This window comes from Pleurodeles waltl, chromosome 8 (assembly GCF_031143425.1).
Source record: "Pleurodeles waltl isolate 20211129_DDA chromosome 8, aPleWal1.hap1.20221129, whole genome shotgun sequence".
Lineage (NCBI taxonomy): Eukaryota > Metazoa > Chordata > Amphibia > Caudata > Salamandridae > Pleurodeles > Pleurodeles waltl.
This window is the reverse complement of record NC_090447.1, coordinates 1,392,150,438-1,392,173,214: the sequence shown is the minus strand read 5'-3', so window position 1 is coordinate 1,392,173,214 and position 22,777 is coordinate 1,392,150,438. Positions and strand designations below refer to the sequence as shown.

At 45.6% G+C, this 22,777-nt stretch overlaps 1 protein-coding gene across 2 annotated transcripts in view; it reads right to left on the bottom strand.

The window, feature by feature from the left end:
- Positions 1 to 22,777, bottom strand: part of SLC36A4 (solute carrier family 36 member 4) — an 820,425-nt gene that overhangs the window by 638,892 nt on the left and 158,756 nt on the right. For both annotated transcript variants that reach the window (XR_011194611.1, XM_069202450.1), the window contains exon 3: positions 290 to 428. Coding sequence is in view for 1 of the 2 variants with exons in the window: in XM_069202450.1 (XP_069058551.1) it covers positions 290 to 428 (139 nt within the window). In the remaining variant the exon portion in view is untranslated. The remainder of the gene's footprint in view (positions 1 to 289; positions 429 to 22,777) is intronic.

Sequence of the window (22,777 nt, the reverse complement as noted above, 5' to 3'; positions counted from 1 at the left end):
CGCTGTAAACATGCGCAGCATGAAAAAAGGCCATAAAGTAGAAAGACTGTCTTAGCAACAAATAATCCTTAATAAAAGCTGAATAGTTAATCTGACCCTCCACACCTCCTCCTAACAATTGTTACAAACGCACTTACCATAAATCTTAATATTAGAACATTCTAAACCCACGGAATACATAAAATACTCTGAGACCTGCGCGGCAGTTTCACTGCTGAGAAATATGTGTACACAATTAATTTTTAGACAGGCATAACAACAAAACGCAGAGCTATTCAGCAGTACGCACGTGATTCCTTCTCGGTCCTCGAGCTGGTCCTGTTTGTCCACTGGCATTAGTTCAACATCCTGTTCCTCATCTGAGAGCCCATCCGACAGAATGTCTTGGCCCATGAGAGGCCGCCGTAGTTCCATGTCTGGTGTAAGGCCTTAATAAATAAAACCATGAGTTACAGGCTGTCTATTGCTCGTAGCACATTTCTCATATTTCATGCCTACTGCTGCAGCCAAGTTTTTTTTATTTTTTTTTGTACTTATCACAGAAACGAGCCAGCTGAGCTTACTGAGGTTGTAAGGTGGGTTACATAAGTCCCTTTTATCAGTTGTCTCTTACATTTTTTTTAATTAGTTTTATAATAGATGGAATGTAATACATGTATAAAGTCCTGCTTCTGACTTTCTCTTTTGTAGTCTAGTTGTCACAACACTAGTCACCTGTAATCAGAAAATTACATACATAGATATTCAACTGTAATAAATTATTATGCGTTAAGCTGGTGCCCAGCAGGTGTCCAGGCCCCTGCCCCCGGAAGTACTTGGATCAGTCCTCCGACTGGTCGAGGCTCTCACGGACCCGGCCCCAGCGCCTTGAGGCTCCTCTCCTGCTTCCTCTCGTGCCTGTGCCGCCCCTAGCTCCGTCTGCACGCTCGTACCTCTCCCTTGACTTCTGCCTTTTGTCTTTTGTCTTTCTTGCTCACACTTCTGCTGCCTTTTGCTCTTTTCCCACACTCTCTATCATCCCCTGTGGCTTTTAGCTCTTTTCTCTGATTCTTTCCCTATTTGTGTATTTCTGCTCGCCCTTCCGTTGCCACTTTGCTCTTTTCTCGCTCTTTCTGTCATTTTGCTCTTTTCGCGCTCTTTTTGCCCTTTCTTGTCACTTTGTGCATCTTCCCTGTATTTTTGATTTTTCTCACCGTTTGTGCATTACTGCCCACCTGCGCTGCCTCTCCCTTCCGTTGCCATTTCACTCCTTTCTTGTTCTTTCATTTTGCACTTTTAACAATTTCTTTTTGTGCCTTCTTGCCCTTTCCTTACACTTTTTGTTATTATTGTCTCTGATTTTGTACCTTTTCATCCTTCTGCTGCACTTCTGTGCCGTTTCTCACCCTTTTTGTGCTTTTTTTCTCTCTTCTTAGCCTCTTTTTGGCTCTCTCTGCCTCCTATGTGCTGTCGCTCAATCCCACACTCCAGTCTGGCACGCCCACTGCCTCCTGCACTCCTCCTAGGGTCTATTTAAAAGTAAGTCATCTATGTCTGTCCACACCTAGCACCACAGCCCCTGGCCCTTTCACCCCCCACGTTACTTCAATGACTCTGGGCTCTGAACCCGGGGCACCCATCCACGCACTGCTGCTGGGTTGCACCTTAACACATGGAAGACTTCGTCTGCACCCACTGCCACTTCACCTGCAACACGACACCCAACACGTTCATCCACACCACTCACTAACAGCACAACTTCTGTACACACCTAGATACACGCAGGTGGGTGCGGAAGACACATTTCCATATATTCTCCTAAATACCTTCTTATTCAGCAAACACTCTGGAAACCTGGGACATCCTACACAACGGTCCAGATCTCTTTTTCCTTGCGGACACTTGGCTGACCTCTGAGTCAGTACCTGACATCACCACATCTATCCTAGCAGGATACAGACTTGGACATCGAGACCGTCAACACAGACCAGGAGGAGGAATCGCAATCATAATCAAGGACTCTTTCGATTGCACTACTACCACAGAAGCCACAATTCCCTACAACTGCACTTCAAGATACAGGTGTCAGCAACATACACTCTAGGAGGAACCCTCATATACTGACCCCTGAAACTTAGAGCCACTTTCTCTGACAACATAGTTGACTTCATCACCGCCTTTGTCATCGACTCCTGTAACTACATTCAAAGAGGAGACTTCAACTTCCACCTTGAATACAAGAGCAAATCCAAAACCACGGGACTACTTGAGAGCCTAGAGAACCTGGGATTTCACAACACATCACCGGACTCAAATACTCTGCTGGACACACCCTCGAAGTTGTATTTACCACCTTCAACAACAATGAAATCACAGCAACCATGCCACTCACCTAGACCGACCATGCCATCATCCAATTCCGTATCAGTATGCCCCGCCTAAACAGACACACCACCACAAACATAACTAAACAATGCTAATGCAACATCCAGGACTCCAAGTGGGTAAACACCCTGCGCCTGATCCAAACCTCCACCAGCAACCTAAAACAGCAGCATCAAAAACCTCGACCAATGGATCACAAAATGTACTGACTCCTAGGCACTCCAGACAGAGAAGAATACAGAAACAGGGCAGATGGTACACTGAGGAACTCTGTGCATCAAAGCAGCACTGCAAACAACTGGAAAGAAAAAGGAGAAAGAAGCACCAAGAAAATGACATACAGGACAGCCCTGATACCCTACCACCCAAAAAAATCAAAGAAACAAAGAAAAAGTCCCACTGGAGTGCATAGACAAAAGCTCCAACAGCGGAAAATAAATCTACACATTCATCAGAGTTCACCTCCCCAGCTTTTACCACAGAGTGCATCACCTCCTCTCAGAAATTATGTAATAAACTCTCATCCTTCAGTGACAAAAATCAAAACAGTATACATCAGCCTTCAGACAAACTCTTGTATCATCGCCTTCAGCCTACCCTCATACACCAACAGCAAAAACCTGAAAGCCTGGAAAACACCCACCACAGAAGAAACAGCCAATATCATGGGAACCATCCACTCTGGAGCATCTACAGACCCCTACCCCAACCATAGCTGCATCACGCAAGCCGCTTCCATCAACAAAGTCCTCAACCGCATCATGAACACTTCCATCATTTCTGAGACGGTTCCAGATGTCTGGAAACATACAATTGTCAACACACTGTTAAAGAAATCCTTGGCACACCACGTGATACTAGAAAACTTCCACCTCATCTCCCTTTTAACATACCTAGCTAAATTGATGAAAAAAAAGCCATAAACATACAACTCTCTCACCATTTCAACGCACACCACCTCCTAGACACTACACACTTTGCGATCAAACCGCAGCACCAAGACTGTACTCATGCAGCAACCAACGACATCAGGATCCTACACCTGTGGAGGCAAAACAGCCTGTATATGACTGGACCTCTCTGCTGCCTTCGATACAGTCTTGCACCTAACCCTGATCAGAAGGCTATATGAGACAGGGATGCAAGGGCCCACCCTCAACTGGATCTGTTCCTTTTTCATATGAAGGACACTAAGAATCAACCTGCCACCCTACACGTCAAATGCCAAGAAACTAATCTTTGGAGTACCCCAAGAATCATCCTTCAGCCCAACATCATTCAACATTTACATGACTCCACAAGCGGACGTCATCTGAGCATGCAGCATCAACATACTGTTCTACACTGACCATACCCAAATGGTACTCTCCTTGACAAGACCCACACCATGGAAAAATGAAGTAGTGATCTTCAGAAAGAAAGCATCCGCCTGAGGCTCCAAGTGGGGGCCTACTAACCTTTGGACCCTCAACCATGCCCACCACAGACATAAGAAATTTGGAAACCATTTTGGACACAAGCTTGATATGACAGCCAAGTAAGCACAACAACCTCCACCTGCTTACACATCCTTAAGATGCTGAGAAAGATCATCAAATGGCTTCCCAAGGATACCAGGAAAACAGTGACAATCAATCAGTCAATCAATTTGTAAAGCGCGCTACATACCCGTGAGGGTTTCAAGGCGCTGGGGGGGGTTGGAGGGAGGGGGATGCTGCTACTGCTCAAAGAGCCAAGTCTTGAGTAGTTTTCTAAAGGAAAGAAGGTCTTGGGTCTGTCGTAGATCCGGCGGGAGGTCGTTCCAGGTCTTGGCGGCAAGGTACGAGAATGATCTGCTGCCGGAAGATTTGCGTCGGATGCGGGGGACGGAGGCGAGGGCGAGGTTAGCGGAGCGGAGATGCCAGGTGGGGGTGTAGAAGCTGAGTCTGTTGTTCAGGTAGGATGGTCCGGTGTTGGAGTGTCTTGTGTGCGTGGGTGAGGAGCTTGAAGGTGATCCTCTTGTTGATGGGGAGCCAGTGAAGGTCTCTTAGGTGGGGGGTGATGTGGCAGTGGCGAGGGATGTTGAGGATGAGTTGGGTGGAGGCGTTTTGGATGCGTTGGAGGAGTTTGGATGAGATACCGGTGTAGAGGGCGTTGCCGTAGTCGAGTCTGCTGCTGATGAGGGCCTGGGTTACTGTTTTTCTTATTTCTGTTGGGATCCATTTGTAAATTCTGCGAAGCATGCAGAGGGTGTTGAAGCAGGAGGAGGAGATGGTGCTGACCTGCTTTGACATGAAGAGTGAGGAGTTGAGGGTGAAGCCGAGGTTTTGTGCGCTGTCGGTGGGTGTCGGTGGGGGGCCCAGCGTGGGCGGCCACCATGAGTTGTCCCAGGCGGAGGGGGTGCGCCCAAGGATGAGGACCTCTGTTTTGTCCGAGTTCAGTTTTAGCCGGCTGTCTCTCATCCAGTCGGCAATGGCTTTTAGTCCCTCATGGAGGTTGGTTTTGAAGGTGTGCGGGTCCTTGGTGAGGGAGAGGATGAGTTGGGTGTCGTCGGCGTAGGAGATGATGTTGAGGTTGTGCTGACGGGCTACTTGTGCGAGGGGGGCCATGTAGATGTTGAACAGCTTCAGGCTGAGGGATGAGCCCTGGGGTACGCCGCAGATGATGTTGAAGGCTTTGGATTGGTACAGGGGGGACGCGGACTCTTTGGGTTCTGCCGGCGAGGAAGGATGCGGTCCATTCGAGGGCCTGGTCCTGGATTCCTCCTGCGTGGAGGCGGGATTTTAGGGTGTGGTGACATACGGTGTCAAAGGCGGCTGATAGGTCTAGGAGGATGAGGGCTGATGTTTCTCCATTGTCGAGGTGGCTCCTGATGTCGTCTGTGGCGGCGAGGAGGGCGGTTTCGGTGCTGTGGTTGCGTCTGAAGCCGGACTGGGAGGGGTCGAGGATGTTGTTGTCTTCGAGGTACCGAGTGAGCTGAGTGTTGACGATTTTCTCGATGTCCTTCACCGGGAACGGGAGCAGAGAGATGGGCCGGAAGTTTTTCAGGTCCTTGGGGTCCGCCTTTGGTTTCTTGAGAAGGGCGTTGATTTCAGCGTGTTTCCAACTGTCCGGGAATCTTGCAGTTTCAAAGGAGATGTTGATGGTTTTCCATAGGTGTGGTGCAATGGCAGTGTCTGCTTTGCTGAAGATGTGGTGTGGGCAGGGGTCTGATGGTGATCCGGAGTGGATGGAGTTCATGGTCTTGCGGGTTTCGTCGTCGTTTATGTTGGTCCAGGAGGTCAGTCGGCTGGAGAGGGTGGAGTTCATGGTGGGTGGGGTAGGAGCGTCTGGAGTGTGAGGGGAGTTGAAGCTGTTGTGGATGTCCGTGATTTTTCAGTGGAAGGCGGTTGCTAGGGAGTCGCATAGTTCTTGGGAGGGGGTGATGTCATTGGCGGTGGTGTTTGGGTTGGAGAGTTCTTTTACGATGCTGAAAAGTTCACGGGCAGTGCAGGGGCCCCTGTGCAGTGCCCCATCGTGCAGGTCACTGCTCGATTTTCGGGCAGTGTTCTGCGTGATGGGTGCAGCTGCACCCGCCACACAGAGGCATTGGCGGCGGCTCCATGTGGAGCCCCCGTCAATGTCCCGGCCATGCATTCCTGTGCTGAGAGCCAAGGAGAATGTGCGAAGAGGGGAGCATTCCCTCCTGTTCCCTCCAGGTGCCTGCATGCGATTAAAATGATCATCACGAGTGCGAGACTGAGTCATCCTGCTTCATCTGCCCTTGTGAAGACACTGCCAGCAGGAAGCATCAATGACTATGTGGGGGCTGGTTGCGCAAATACAGCAAACTCTATGGGCCGAAGCCACGCAGTAAGACACTTTTAGGGTACACACACCGGCTAAGAGACTTTCGCATGGACACGTTCAACCCCACAAATGATTGTAGTTGTGAAGCACACTATTTTTGGATATTTGGCAATAGGCATGTTCGCCATCAGCTGGGGGGGTACTTTTTTGAACGGTTTTGTGTATTGTTACATGTTTTAGTATTGCAGACTTGGGGTGGGTTGGTGTGGAGACGTAGGGGGAATGGCGACCCCAGGCCCCAGTGGTGGGTGTGGAGGGCACAGGGAGGAGAAGGCATGGAGTGCATTACCCATTGTTTTCCTATTGTTATGACATGATATGCAATGGGCACCCGCACTAACATGCCTGCGCTACGCTACAATATCCTGATATGGAATGTGAGGGGTGTGGTAACACACACCAAACCCTACAAGGTCTATGCCTACCTCAAGCACCGTCACACACACATAGCCATGTTACAGGAAACCCACCTTACAACCTCAGAGCTCCAGAAACCTAGGGCCAAATGGAGGGGTCAGGTCTATGGTACAAATATATCAGTGTTTGCCCAGGGAGTACTGATCTGGATAGCCCCGGGAGTCCTATACAAAATGACACAATTCCTTGTGGATGACACAATTCCTTGTGGATGAAGGGGGAAAATACAAGATGATCAACTGGACTGGTTCCCAATTACTTTAGCAGGTATTTATGCACCTAACACAGTGAATTTCTTGCAGTGCTCACCTGTCCTCTTCCATGACTGAACTGCAACTTGCCTTTGGGGGGGTGACTTTAATTGCACACCAGACACGGACATGAATAGGTCCCAGCCACTGCTCCATGGAGAATTAAGTAAGAAGGTCACCCAAGGGTTTGACAACTGGGTGTCAAACAGGGGGCTCCATGACCTATGACGCCTTGCACATCCCACAGAATGAGAATGCTCCTTTTACTCCCCAGTACACGACATGCATACTGTTATGGTTTCATGCACTGTAATGCACTATGTATTGACATGAGATTCTAGAAATGGTGAGGTAATAGGTGGAACTTGGAGATGTGGGAATTCCAGGGAGGACGGTTGGAGGAGAGCGAAGGTGGAAGAGGACTAGGAGATGTACTGGCTACCTATGGGTGGATGTTGATGTACTTCGAAGTTATCTCCTTACAATAAAAGCATTGGAAAATACAACGTGTCATTGGCGACGAGCTATTCATCGCAACATCCACCTTTTCCAAGAATCCACGCGTCGTGTACATTCGTGTTTTGCTGGAGTATTAAGCGCTGTGTCAAAGGAGAAATGTAACATCTACAACTGATTTCGCAAGTATGAACTTTTGAAGTTTTCTTAATCTGAAATGCTGTTCTGATGTTTTGGAGGACGTATTTCGTTTTTAGAACTAACGCGGATTTCAAATTTCTCACATATGCGCTCGTTTAAACCATCGCATTTGTCTGAATACAAGCGGCAAGCCCTTGTTATTTGGAATTTGATGTAACGCTATTGATGATAAGTGAAGTGTTTCTTTGAAACTACAAGTTTAAGTTGTACCGTTAAGGTACACGCGCCTGACGCTCGTGTCCACAACGCACCTGGCTTTGTTTGCGCGTGAACTTCTACCTTCGAATAACATATGTTTTGTACACGCGCGTGGCGCTCGTGTTCCCAACGAGTTTGGCTTTGTGTGCGCGTGAACTCCTACCTTCGAATAACATATGTTTATCGTGCTACGGATATTGTTTATATAGTTAAGAAGTATTTTATGCAATTTACCTCGGTCTTTACTGGTGAACAAACTTCAGCACCGCGTATCCAGATATTACTCCCAGGAAGTTAAAAAAAAAAAAAAACGGAAGGAAGAAAAAAAGTGAACAACTAGAGTGCTGACCTATTCTGAACCGTGGAACTCAAATAGGATTATTAAGAACTAACAACTAGGGTGCTGACCTACTTTGAACTGTAGAATCCAAACAAGATTCTTAGACAACGTATATTGTACCTACGGCTTGGAACTACTATTAACTTACTACATATTTATTTATCTCCTTATCAACACGCACCATGTCGCATCATTCTCCTCTCAGCATGTCCCAACCACCTCAATTTCTGTCAGAACGTGGCAAACCTATTCTGCCATGGAAGAATGGATAAACTTATTTGACTCTTACTTGATTGGTACTGGTGGAGAGAAATTCTCACCAGCAAGGAAACAAGGAATTCTATTACACAATCTGGGGATTGAGGGACGTAATATCTATGATAGGCTTGATTTCATAAACATTGGCTCGGGAGAAGGTGAACCAAAGGATGTTTATGAAATGTCTCTCATGATGCTGAAGAAGCATTTTGATGGTCATATCAATGTTGTTATGGAAAGACACACATTTTTTATGAGGTCTCAAGCGAAAGATGAGAGAGTTGGAAATTATATTGCGTCACTTAAATCACTGGCTCAGACATGTGACTTTGCAAATTTAACTGAATCCTTAATACGTGATCAATTGGTTCGTTGCACAAACAATCCCAGAGTTCAAGAAAAGTTGTTGGCTAAGAATCCTTCGTTGAATGAAGCAATTATAATTGCTGAAAGTATTGAACAAGCCATCCTTTGGGTTAAAGAGATAAAAGATGTGGGTCCCATCACTGGTACTCATATAGACTCTGGACAATTAGCTATGTCAGCTACGATTTCAACTTCAGATAGTATTTGTGAGAATGAGTTAGTACAAAAAATTGCAGAAAAAATGAAAGTCAGTAACAATGTACAGAAAGATTCAAAATTTAGATGTTTTAAATGTGGAAATGTTGGTCATCTAGCAAACAATCCCAAATGTTTTGTAAGGAATGTTAATTGCAGGAGATGTGGGAAGAAGGGACACTTAGCGAGGGTTTGCAGAAGTCCTAAGTTAAATATGGTTGCTGAGCCAGTTGATGGTTAGCAAATTGTATTGTGCATTAATAACACAGACACGGGGGAGTTACAATCTAAGGAAAATACAGGTGATAAACTGGTTATGCCTAAATGTGATATTGACATTGGGGAGAGAACTGTTACGGTACTTGCTGATTCTGGATCCCCTTTTACATTGATAGGTGACAAGAATTGGGCAAGAATTTTTGGAGATGATAATATCAAGCTCATTCCACCGGGCAGAAAATTGATTTATTTGGTTACTCAATAATGTCAATTAAGTTTAAAGGGCGTGAGACCGTAGGAAAGGTTTATGTAGCTAAGCGTGGTAATAATCTTTTAGGGTTGGCGTCATCAAAGAGATTTGGGAATAATCTTGAACCCAAATGCTCCGGACCAGGTCCTTTCGGTTTCCAAGATAAGTGATGTTGAGGGGTTTGCGACTGAGTTTCCTGAAGTCTTTTGTGACAAATTAGGCTTACTAAAGAATTTTAAACATAAAATCATTTTAAAATTGAGTGCTAAACCTATTGTATACAAAGTAAGGAAAGTTCCCCATTTGATGTTGCAACCTTTACAAGAAGAACTTAATAGATTATTGTATTTAGGAGTCATAGAAGAAATTGAGGCTTCTGAATGGTTGGCCCCCATAGTTTTGGTCCCTAAAGACGATGGAAAAAAAATAAGATTATGTGTTGACCTTAGGGGTCTTAATCAGTCTATATGGGTGGACCGTCAACCACTACCAAATATTAGTGAAACCTTGACTATGCTGACTGGTGCTAAAGTGTTCAGTGTCATGGATTTGTCAGCAGCATATCACCAAATCATGCTGCATGAAGAGTCAAGACATCTTACCTCTTTCGTTACTCCTTTGGGGGCATTCAGATTTCTGAGGATGCCGCTTGTTTTCAGAGAGTGATGAAGGAGGTACTCAAGGGTTTTGATTCCGTTTTGTTCTTTCAAGATGATATACTAGTTTATGGAGAAGATACAGTTAAGCATGATGTGGTTCTAAGAGCTGTGCTTAAAAGACTAAAAAGTAATGGTTTGACTTTGAAGAGAGAAAAATGTTTGTTTAGAGTTAATACAGTTTCATTCCTTGGTCACACTATATCTGGAGATGGCATCAAGCCCAAATTAGAATTGGCCAGATCAATTTTGTCTGCACCAACACCTACTAGTAAAGATCAAGTTAGGTCGTTTCTTGGTCTTGCTGAATACTACTCGAAGTTTGTTAAGAACTTTGCTTGCGTTGTTCAACCTTTGAGAATTGTTTTAAAGAAAGGGGTACAGTTTCAATGGTCCACATAATGTGATGAAGCATTTAAAGCAGTAAAGGAAGATATTGGCAAAATACCTACTTTAGGTCACTTTGATGTTAAACGCAAGACCATTTTATCTACTGATGCCAGCCTAAAGGGTCTGGGTGCTGTACTCTCTCAACTGGTTGATGGCGAAGGGAGAGAGTGGTTGCTTTTGCCTCACGTTCCCTTAAGGGAGCGGAAGAACGCTATTCTGTGATAGAGCGTGAGGCACTGGCTTGCACCTGGGCTATAAACCATTTCAAGTTTTACCTATGGGGTTTACCATTTACTCTCAGAAATGACCATAGACCTTTAGTACGATTGGTTGCATGCAGGAATAATGAGAACACCACACCTAGGATTAGGCGTTGGGTTGAAAGTTTACTGGATTTAAATTTTTCACTGGAATATTTTCCTGGGAAAAAAAAGATTCCTGCAGATTTTCTTTCTAGAATGTCGGTGATGGATTGTGGTATTGATGAGCCTTCTCCAATATCATGGATTAAAGAGACTGCTCTTGATGAGGAGGAGTGGAGGGAGGAATGTAGTAAGGATATTGTTCGTGGAACGGTGATGAACTATGTTGTACAAGGGTGGCCATGTTTGAATGAATGCTTGGTAGATGTTAGAGCGTTCTGGGGTGTAAAGGATGAACTTAGCATCATAGAAGGGAATTTGTACAGGGATATAGATTGGTTCCTCCTATTGGGTTGTATGGAAAATTAATTAATTTGGCCCATGATGGACACTTGGGTAAAAATCTTACCAGTCTTAGAGAACGCTATTGGTGGCCGGGATTGGACACGCAAGTTGAAGCAGTCGTTAGGGATTGTGTGCAATGTGCTAGTAATGATAAATTTAAAGTAGTACGAACTGCTCCTTTGTCTCCTCTACCTGTTCCGGATGAGCCATGGGTCAAATTAGGTTTACACTTAGTTGGACCTTTTGAGTTGTTACCGCCTGGTGAGAGATTTGTAATTGTACTTGTTGATTACACCTCTAAATGGGTTACTGCTAGTTGTGTAAGTTCTATCACTACAAAAAATGTGATTGAATTTTTGACTGAAGTGTTTGCATGTGAGGGTATTCCCAAAATTGTTGTTACTGATAATGGGGTGCAATTTACTTCTTTGGAGATGAGGAATTTTCTTAAGGATTTAGCTATTTCTCATCACCGCACTGCGTTATATGCTCCTCAAGCCAATGGATTAGTGGAGAAGATTAATCAATTGGTGAGAGCGAGTGCTCAAGTGGCACTCGAGCATGGATTGCCTTTGAAGAGTGTTTTGAGAGAAAAGTTATGGGCTCATAGAAATGCACCTAATGTTATTACGGGAATGTCTCCTTTTCGCATTTTGAAGGGCAGATTGGCAGGTTCCAAATTGAATCCTTCATGGTTGCATTCTGGGTCCCAAAGTTTAGGAGATGTACCTATTTTTAAATCTATTCAGGCCAGAATAGTTGAGAACCAAAATAAGTACAAGAAGAGATTTGATGCAAGGATGAGTGTAAAACAAAGGAATTGGTCTAAAGGAGATTTGGTGTTTATTAAAAAGCCTGTTTGGTGTCATAAAGGTGTTTCAAAATTTTGGGACCTAAGAAAATTGTGGAAGTAAAAAAAAACATGGTTGTGCTTGAGAATGGAGAAGTTTGGAGTATGTCTCGTCTTGCCAAGTGTCCTAATGGAAGGGAATTGAAGGACTCACTTCCCAAACCAGGTGTGCGTGTGAAAACCGATCCAGGTGTGAGGGGGAAGTTTAGGCGGAGTGTGAGGAACAGAGTTTATCCCAAGCATCTCTCAGATTTTGTGAAATATTAAGAAGTTGCATTTTTGTCTAAATGATGTACATCCTGAGAATGTGTTCTATTCAATGTTTTTTTTCTTTTGTAATGCTTAAATTTTTCTTATATGTATATATATTGTATTATAGTTATTTTCTTTACAATGTTTCTATTATATTTAATGGATTGTAAGGGGGGAGATGTGTTATGGTTTCATGCACTGTAATGCACTATGTATTGACATGAGATTCTAGAAATGGTGAGGTAATAGGTGGAACTTGGAGATGTGGGAATTCCAGGGAGGACGGTTGGAGGAGAGCGAAGGTGGAAGAGGACTAGGAGATGTACTGGCTACCTATGGGTGGATGTTGATGTACCTCGAAGTTATCTGCTTACAATAAAAACATTGGAAAATACAACGTGTCACATACCAGAACAGATCTGTTTCTGGGAACGGAGTTTCTAGTCCAGTCAGTCGCAAGAGAGGAATGTCTAGCTCGTACCCTGTCCGACCATTGTCCGCTAAAGGTTGAAAGACAATAGGGCACACCACGCACAAGTATCCCAACATGGCGCCCCCAGACTGAAGCACTCTCTGATCCCCCGTTTAGACAGGAACCAGCAATGTGTGTAACTCAATACTTTAACCACAACAAGGGAACCACCCCCCTTCGTGCCACAGAATGGGATGCCCATAAAGTGGTGTTATGTGGCCACTGCCTCTCAGCATAATGTGGAGTCAGGCGCACCCTATGCCATGAGCTGAACTAGATAGAGTCGGACCTATGTGAATTAAAAAAGAAAGTCGCATTGCATGTTTCCAACCTTGACAAACTATAGGACCTCTGAAAAAAACAAAGAAACAGACACACGACTATGAAAACAAGATTACAAGCACCACCAGATTAGGCAACATTCTGAAGGTGACCGTTCGGGCAGATTGCTAGAGTGGTTGCTTTGTGAGGAACTACACCGCAACCCAATGGGGGCAATTAGGCTAGATATCCGCAAATTAGTTAATACACATTTAGCCACTAATTATGCCTTTCACGACTATTCTTGCACACTATACACAGCAGGTCCTGCGCCCACTCCCGGGCAATTGGCTACCTTCATGGACATCCTTCCTCTGACTCACCTTAACATACCGCAGAGAAACAAACTTGACAAGCTGATTCAGCTCAAGGAAATTCTGACTGCACTGGGTCAGATGGCTCGAAATAAGTCACCAGGTAGTGTTGGCCTCCTGGTAGAACCTTACTATACTTATTCTGCTCATCTTGCCCAACCATTACTAGAAATATTTAATGAAGCCAGAGCACGAGGCCAACTCCCGGACTCCCTACACAAAGCACTCATAGTTGTCCTACCCAAACCCGGTAGGGACCCTCTCGAAGTACACTCTTACAGGCCAATGTCTCTACTTAACCTGTACTGTAAAGTGCTAGGTGAAATACTCGCAAACAGAAACCTCTCTTTGATAGGTCACCTGGTCTATGATGACCAACTGGGCTTTCTCAGTGGGCATGGCACATTTCTGAAAAACAGGCACCTCCTATGTTTGCTTCATGACACCCCAAGCATGTACCACAACAGGGTGTCAGTATCCTAAAACATTAAAAAAAAGTCTTTGAAACCCTTAGTTAGGACTATCGCCTGGAGACCTTCTGCTGCATGGGTTTTGGCCCGGAATTCCTGAGCTGGATAAGCACTTTGTATACCCACACTCTAGCCTGTGTAAAAATGAGGCAGGTAATCTCCAATAGTTTCCCCATTCACTGTGGCACCAGACAAGGTTGCCCTCTATTCTCATTACTATTCGTGATGGAACCACTTGCCTCCCGCTTGCGCCTGCATGCACAGCAATGGGGAATCCCAGACCTCAGTACCCACCATTAGTGCCACTTTATGCCAATGACGAGCTGATACATCTGCGCAATAGCGCGTTCTCCCTTCCAGGTATAATGGTCCTTCTAGACACCTTCAGTAACATATCCGAGCTCAGGGTAAACTAGATGAAGTATTGCCTATCCCCCCTTGCTCAAATTCTAGTACAGGCCAGAGCCAACCTCCTGATCTCTCATTGGCAGTGGTGCCATGACTCCTTCAAATATCTAGGAATACAGATATACCATTCCACTGTTAATCTCAGGGAAGGCAACCATGGGTGACTTATTTGATCCATCAAGGGATCACTCCCCTTCTAGTGCTCACTACTGCTTTCACCTCTGGGACGAGTGATGATCGCCAAGATGCTTGTGCTTCCTAGCTTGCTATATTATTTGGCTGCACTACCACTGGTGCCCCCCAGATCATTTTTCACATGCTTCATAGCCTGATGCTGGAACTCTTATGGGGGAAGGATCTGCGTCGAGTAGCCTTGCCCACAACGCATCGTTCACTAGAAAAGGGAGGCTTGGACATGCCTAACTTCAAATTATATTACACCGCAGCACAACTACAAAGCCTATTACACTGGCTATTATGTTGGCTGCTAAATTCTCCCCAAACGGAAACCACATCCATATGGTTATGATTCTGGTTAGTACGTACACGTAAACATACCCCTCCCCCCTTTTAAAGGGTACCAACTTGCAGCCTGTGCATGTTGGCGCAGGTTTGTTCACAGAAAATTCTCAGTTTTATCATATTCACCAATGTTAGAAATGGGGTCCCTAGTTGGCAGAGGTATTCACCTTTGTCCAAATAGGGACCACAAACATAGTCAGGGTAAGTCACACACAATCCAAATTATCCTGTGCCCACCCTCTAGTAGCTTGGCACTGAGCAGTCAGGCTTAATTTAGAAGGCAATGTGTAAAGTATTTGTGCAATATACCATGCAATAACACAGTGAAAACACCACAAAAATACACCACACAGGTTTAGAAAAATAAAAGCAATTTATCTGGTTAAAATAAGGTCAAAACGATCAAGATTCAATAAGCACAAGTTGAGATATCACTTTTGCAAGTATAAAAAGAGTTTTAAGTCTTAAAAATCAACAATTGTCTTGTGTGCACAAAGTACCTGGTTTGTGTCAAAATTACGCACACGGAGACCGCAGAGCAGGAGATACGTGGAAAAGGGAAAGTGTGAGTCGGATTTCCCGATACAGCACAGACGATGCGTCGTTTCTTCCCACGCTGCAAGGTCTTTCATTGATTTCCGGCGCGCAGTCTTGGGTCTCACTGTGAGGCAGGGTTCTTTTGACGCCCAGGGACGATGTGTGGAAATTTTGGCCGTGCAGGACAAAGTCACAGGTGCTGCGTCGATCCGGTGGGCGATGCATCAGAATTTCTGTCGCACGCAGGTGCTGCGTCGATTCTTCACTCAAGAAGTTGGGCTGCGTTGTTCCAGATTGGCTGTGCGTCGATCCGGTATGGCTGTGCGTTGAAGTTCCAGTCGCAACTCCGGCGCTGCGTCGATCTCCACTCAGGAAGCCGGGCTGCGTTGTTCCGGTACGGCGATGCGCCAATTTTCTCATCGCAGGGCAGGCAGTTTCCGGCAGGCTGTGTGTCGATTTTCAGCGCACAAGGACTTTCCCTGAAGAGACAAAGGTGGTCATTACAACCTTGGCGGTCTTTTTGCAAGGCCGCAGAGGGACCGCCGTGCTGAAGACCGCCAGTGCAGGCGGTTTTCCGCTCAGTGAATTATGACTGCTGGCAGCCCTCCATCCTTTTCCGGACGGAGAGCCGCCAGCGGGCTCGGGGGGTGGGAGAGACCCCTATCGGTGCCAGGGAAAGAATTCCATGGCACTGATAGTACTTACCGCCATGAATTTCATGGCGGTTCCCAACCCCATGAAATCCATGGCGGTCAGCCGGGTCGTGATACCGCCGGTGGTCTTGTGATGGCCGCCGGGCTGGAGACCCAAGTCTCCAGCCCAGCGGTCATCTCCGCCCTGGCGGTCCGAACGGAGAAGTGGCGGATGACCATGGCAGTTACCGCCATGGTCATAATTCCATTTTTTTTACCGCCAGCCTGTTGGCGGTAACACCGCCACTTCTCTGCTAACCTCCAGGCTCGTAATGGGGGGCAAAGTCTTTTTGGCCCGGAGACTGCAGAAAGCAGGAGGCAAGCTTAATCCAAGCCCTTGGAGAGCACTTCTCAGCAAAGTCAGAGGTCTGCAAGGCAGCAGTCCTTCACAGCATATCAGTTCCGGTGAGTCCTTTGGGCAGCCAGGCAGCTCCTCTTGACAGGTTGCAGGATCTGGTCCAGAAGTGTCTGATTTGGTGAGGGAGACTTCAAAGAGTGGTTTTGAAGTGCACAAGGTCCCCTTTCAGTACAGGTCTGTCTGCCAGGGTCCCAGTAGGAGGTTTGGCAGTTCATTGTGTGAGGGCAAGCCACTAGCCTTTGAAATGTAAGTGTAGGCTATTCCACCCTTACAGCCCAGGAAGATCCATTCAGCATGCAGATGAGTGCAGGGTGACGGAGTATCCTGTGTTTGCGGTTGTCTGGGGGAAATGCACAAGGAAGCTGTCAACCAGCCCAGCCCAGACGTGGATCGGAGACAGGCTGTAAGGCACAGATGGATTTTAAGTGCAGAGAGATGCTCACTTTCTGAGAGTGGCATTTCTAGAATAGTAATAGAAAAACCTGCTTATTGGTGAGGTTGGATTTTATATTACCATTCTGGCCATACTGAACATGACCTATTTACCCCTTTCTGATCAGAATCTACCACTCAAACAGTATATGAGGGTAGCCCTAATGCTAGCCTATAAAAGGAGCAGGCCTCACAGGAGTGGAAAACGAATTCAGGAGTTTTCCGCTACCAGGACATATAAAACACAGAGGTATATGTCCTTCCTTTTACCTACATAGCACCCTGCCCTATTGGTTATCTAGGGCAGTGGTTCCCAACCTTTTGATTTCTGTGGACCCCCACATTAACATTAATGGAACCCAGGGACCCCCACTGAATCATCATGGGAATCCGGGGACCCCCGCCTGAGTCATTACTGGAAGCTGGGGACCTAATTTGTCAATATTTGTTAATATTTATTTATTTATTTTCTAGGCTCTCGCGGACCCCCTGAGAAGGCTTTGCGGACCCCCAGGGGTCCCTGGACCACAGGTTGGGAACCACTGATCTAGGGCCTACCTTAGGGGTGACATATGTAGAAAAAGGGAAGTTTAAGGCTTGGCAAGTACTTTTAAATGCCAAGTTGGGGTGGCAGGGAAACTGCACCCACAGGCCTTGCAATGGCAGGCCTGAGACACGGTTCCGGGGCTACTGAAGATGGGTGGCACAATCAGTGCTGCAGGCCCACTGGCAGCATTTGATTTACAGGCCCTGGGCACATGGAGTGCACTTTACTAGGGACTTATAAGTAAATCAAATATGCCAATTGGGAATTAACCAATATTACTAAGTTTAAGGGAGACAGCTTATGCACTTCAGCACTAATTAGTAGTCCTAAAACCAGCAAAAACAGTCAGAAAAGTAGAGGGAGGCATGCAAAAAGTTGGGGGATGACCACCATAAGGCTGTCAGGTCTAACAACCACTAACACCTGTAGCCTAACTGCCGGATGCCCTCATCCTGACCAAATACCGCAGCATGACATCATGGATGGCAGCGACTATGGGGGATTTTTTTAGTGATGAAATGTTCTTATCATACAATTACATAAGGGACACTCACATGGAAGGCCCTGGACAGTTCATAACATACTGCCTAATTAGACAAGCACATGGAGAGCAGAAGAAACTGAGCCTCCATTGTCACTCGTTCTTAACATGCTGTTGTCGGGAAAAGGCCCCAGGAAAGCTCTCTCCATTCTACATGTAGCCTTAAACTTGAGCACTAAAACATGCATGGAGGGTGCTCTCGACACTGGAACACAGTTCTCCCTCGCCAACTTTCTCAGAAGTGGTGGTTGAGAGCCGGGATATTAGGTACCGTTTCACCCAGTTTAATTATTTACACAAAACATATTTATTCCTTCATCTCATCAAGCACATGTTCCCATCACCAACCCCGGAATGCCCGTGGTGCGGGTTAACAGAGGCAGGATTTTATCACTTGGTGTGGGATTGCCCTCCCTTACAGCACACCTGGCAAGGAATAACCAGTTAACAGCAGACCTAGCAGGCCATACATTATCCCCCACCCCTGAATAATGTCTCCTAGGACTTTGTGCTGAGGCAAAAGGTCACAAACACCTCCACAAGTTTATTAATCTGGCATTTGCATTGTTTTAAACGGCAAATAGTGATGCAGTGGAAAGCACCTGCTACTCCTGATAGTATCATATGGCTCCAAGACCTACCACAGTGGGCCCGAGTGGAGGCTAATGTGCTCCACCACATGAGAGATAAAGGCCTTGCCAGCAGCAGTTGTGAGGTGTGGGATGTATTTGTTACTAATATAGAGGCAGAGAAAGACACACCCGCCCGAGCAGGGCAATCTTTGCTTGTTGTGTTTACTCACATCCCCACCACGCACAGTGCATAAAGGTCCACCGATTACAACCACACACTTTATCTCAACATGTACAGGCAGCATAACACCCGTGCCCACCCACCAGGCACAGTGCATAAGGGTCCACCGATTACTACCACACACTTCATCCCAACACGTACATGTAGCATTACACCCATGGGTAAACTGCCTGCCACGCTGGCATCAGGTGCCATGGTTCGCCGCTCCATTGTACTTTCTCCCCCTACCTGTGTATGCCACACAGTATGATCGCTCCCACTTGTCTCCCACATTCACCCCCCTGGAGTTCCCGTGCTTTATCCTTCCCTCACCTATCATGCGGGACCATAAATACAATTTATGGACAAGCAATTGTTTCAACAACGTTTCCCTAAACCATGATATGTGTATGTTCCTACAAGTATTGCAGTCATTTCTCGCCACCCTCATTTGTTCATTTGATCCTATGTTTTCCCTCAGCCTTACCTCCGCCTTATCGCTCCCTCCCCGTTTTCTGCTCTCCCCCTAAAGATCTGCAAAATTTGTTGTTGCTGTTTTGTAAACAATAGAATTAAAAAAATAGCTTCCATTAGAAAATCTACTTTCGCCGCCATCCCCCTTCCAGATGATTTTAGCTGTCTGCCTACTACTCATGATATTTTTCTCCTGAACCTCGTAGAGCCACTCCTGTTTGCCACTACCGCCACCTGGAAAACCTTGTTCACTCTGGCCTATGCCAAGCAGCTGCATGCCTACATCAACCTGCACAAATATGCAGGAATTCCTCTTTTACACCCCTCTCAACTTGACAATCCCCAGGCGGAAGCTTCAGCGCCCTCCTAATTCCCAAGACTGCAATCTTTCAGATGATGGAGTGTGAATAGATGTTTGAGGAGTATGGTTGTTTGCCTTGTAACTGTACAGGTCATGACAGGCTCCTCCATCAACAGAGGCTTAACTAGGTGCTTCTAGCTGACGTGGTGGTCATATGTACCCAAGAACCCGGATAGTCAGAGAAGATGCTGAATATGAAGGAAGGAAATGCCTTCTGTGGGTGCATGGAGAAGGATTTGTTTGCCTGGAGGGTTGTTTTATCATTCCCGAAGCCTGAACAGCTAATGGGTCTGTAAGTGCTTGAGGGAGTGGTAGCCTCACAAACATCTGTAAATGTCATTTATTGCAGTTATGAAAGTTCAGGTGGTGGTAGTTCGTATTTTTGTCTCATTTGCGCAGGCTGGCAGAATCAGGTGGATATTTATTTCTCTCGGTAAAAGATGTGCCTACACATGAGTTGTACTTGAGGAAGCTGAGCTCTTGGTCATAAACTGCTAGGGGGCTAAAATGCCCCGTTGATCAGTGCGATTAGACTTGGCAACATTTTTCCCCCTTCGGGTTGTTAGAGACTGAGTTCCTATACTATTGTTTCCAAGCAAGGGCAGATTGTTTATTATTAAATGAACATATTGAGAGAAAAAGCAATAATGGATCTGTAGTCCAGGACAGATGTGTGCCAGACCATCTGCCTATAGGTTCGCACTATATAAATAACACACATACATACATCTACGGCAATGGGAGATATCCCATGGCACTTATAGTAACCGTGTTTTCATTCTTGACAACTCTTCAGGCAATTCACAGTTGTTGCTGGAGGTGCTGCTCTTGTACAAGCTACAGACAGTTAGAGATTATATATTCTTTGTTACAGTTAAGAGCAGGCGGCCTTGCCCTTTACCTTTGTACAGTTTCATCTCCTTGTACAATAGGGCTGATTGGCTTGAGCTTTCACTAACCGCTGCACTGAACACAAAATAATCTTCTCCTCATATAACATCATAGTAGGGAGTTGGAACAACACCATGGTGTCAGAAAGGAGAGGTTTACAACTCTTCTCACTGACAACTGCCCGCATATATATATTTCTTTCTCTCACTCTCATCTCTCTGTTAGACAAACCACAATCATATGGTATTCATTCCCTTTATAACATTGTGTGCAGGCTTTTAGAGAGCGGGACAGTATATCTTCTTGGCAACCCATGGGTGCAAATTAAAACACATGCACCCATGCTATGACTACCTGGCACCAGTTACCACATGTGCCCTAGACTCAGCATGACAACAACAGTCAACGCGTTGAAATAAAACTGTGCCTAGTTGGACATCCATCACCAGCAAAGTCCAGCATTGCACTTGAAAGCAACATACAAAATCAAGTGATTTAACTTTCAGGAAACTCAATAAACAAGTCTCTTTAAATAGAAACTACATGTGGCCTGATTCAATAAAATAAGGAGCAAAGAGCGGTAAAGAGGTAGCGCTACATCATCCTCCCCTTTTCAACCATATAGTCTAGATCTCATTAATTAACTGCATATTTTCCATCATCTGAAAGGGTGACTATAAGACCAGTCAGCATTAGCATGGTCTTCCCCCAAACTGTTGCTTTCACTCCTTTTTTGCTGAATTTATTTTTGTTTGTCTTAGGGCTCTGCACACTTTACCACTGTTAAGTTGCCTCTGCTCTCTCCTTTTGACATGGTGAAAGTGGCTTACGCCCAGTTGGAACATTAAGCTTAATTGCAAGTCCCTAGTAGAGTGGTCCCACGGGTACCCAGAGCCTGTAAATTAAATGCTGTTAGTGGGTCTGCCACACTGATAATGCCATCCACTTCAGTAGCCTTTCAAACATGTCCTAGGCGTGCCATTACAGCCTGTGTGTGCAGTTTAAACTGCCATTTCGATCTGGCAAAGTAAACCTTTTGCCAGGACTAAGCCTTCCTTTTTAATACATTTCACCTCTATAGTAGGCCCTAAACAGTCAATAGGGCAGAGAGCATTGTATTTAAAATGCTGGACATGTACTTTTACTTTTTACATGTCTATATGGAGAAAAACTCCCAAATTCGCTTTTCAGTACTGTTAGGCCTACCTTCCCATAGTATAACACTGGATTCCATTAGTACCTTTAATAAGTGGTAACTTTTGATTGGAAGCAGGTCAGAAAGTCATGTTTGGTGTGTAAGGAATTGTAATGTAAAATCCCCTTTAATGGTAAAGTTGGATTTTAAGTCACAATTCTGAAAATGCCACTTTTAGAAAGTTGGCATTTTCTTGCCCTAACCGTTTGATGCCTGCAACCTGTTCCTGGGTTGTTGGCTGTTGCACTTTGGTATTCCTCCCAGACCACATACCAATAGAGGGTTTGGGTGTTAGGGTGGGGGGAGAGCGATGGAGGGCAAAGCTGTCACCTACCACACTTGAACTTCAAAGGCATTGGCCCAGCTCACACACAAAGGACTTCACACTAGCCTATTGTGGCCCCCGACAGACTAGAACCAGGGCAAGGATGCAGGCAATTCCAGACACCTCTGTAGGAGAAATCTCCAGAAGCTTCAAAATGAGCACCATGAATAAAAAGGGGATCCTCAGACCCATTCTTCAGTACACTTCTGAAAGTGTAGATACTACAGAAGAAGAATGACATGCTGCTTGAGGCATGCCCTGCTTGCTGAGAATGAAGACTGGACCTTGCACCCTTCATCCCAGGCTGAAGTGAATCCAAGGGTCAGCTGAGTGGCCTCCTGTTTTGAGCTACAGGGACACAACAAGCTCCAGAGGTCTCTCTGCAACTGCACAGCTGACCAGCTGGTACTGAACCTGCAACTGGAACTGCTTGGGCCTGCTGGCCTCTGCTAGAGTGAGTTCCTGTTCCCCAAGAATGCCTCCCAGGTTCTGAGCCTTTTGTGTGGAATCAGTTTAGCTACTCCTTAAAAAAAACAAAAAACAAAAACCTAATGTTTTCGGATCTTCACGACCATGATTAGGCTTATTTGCGCCAAGATCTTGGTGCCCACACGACCATCTATGCGAAGCTCCTGTGAACCAGATCCTTTTCTCATGCAGACCTCTTCGGTCTAAGTTGGTTCCCCCATGTCTTATCATTATTTTACATTTCATATTTTACACGTTTTACACACTTCACTTAATTTCACCTGTATGATATTATTTGAGGAATGTACTGTATGAATTGCTTGTTTTTGTCAGCCTTTTCGTGACTTGTAATCAATCAGAACCTGCAATCTGTTCATAGCTAGGTACACAGTACACAATATCCTAGTGCTTGCGTTGCCCGTTCAGGAGACAGCTTCAAATATCTAGACAAAGCATTGC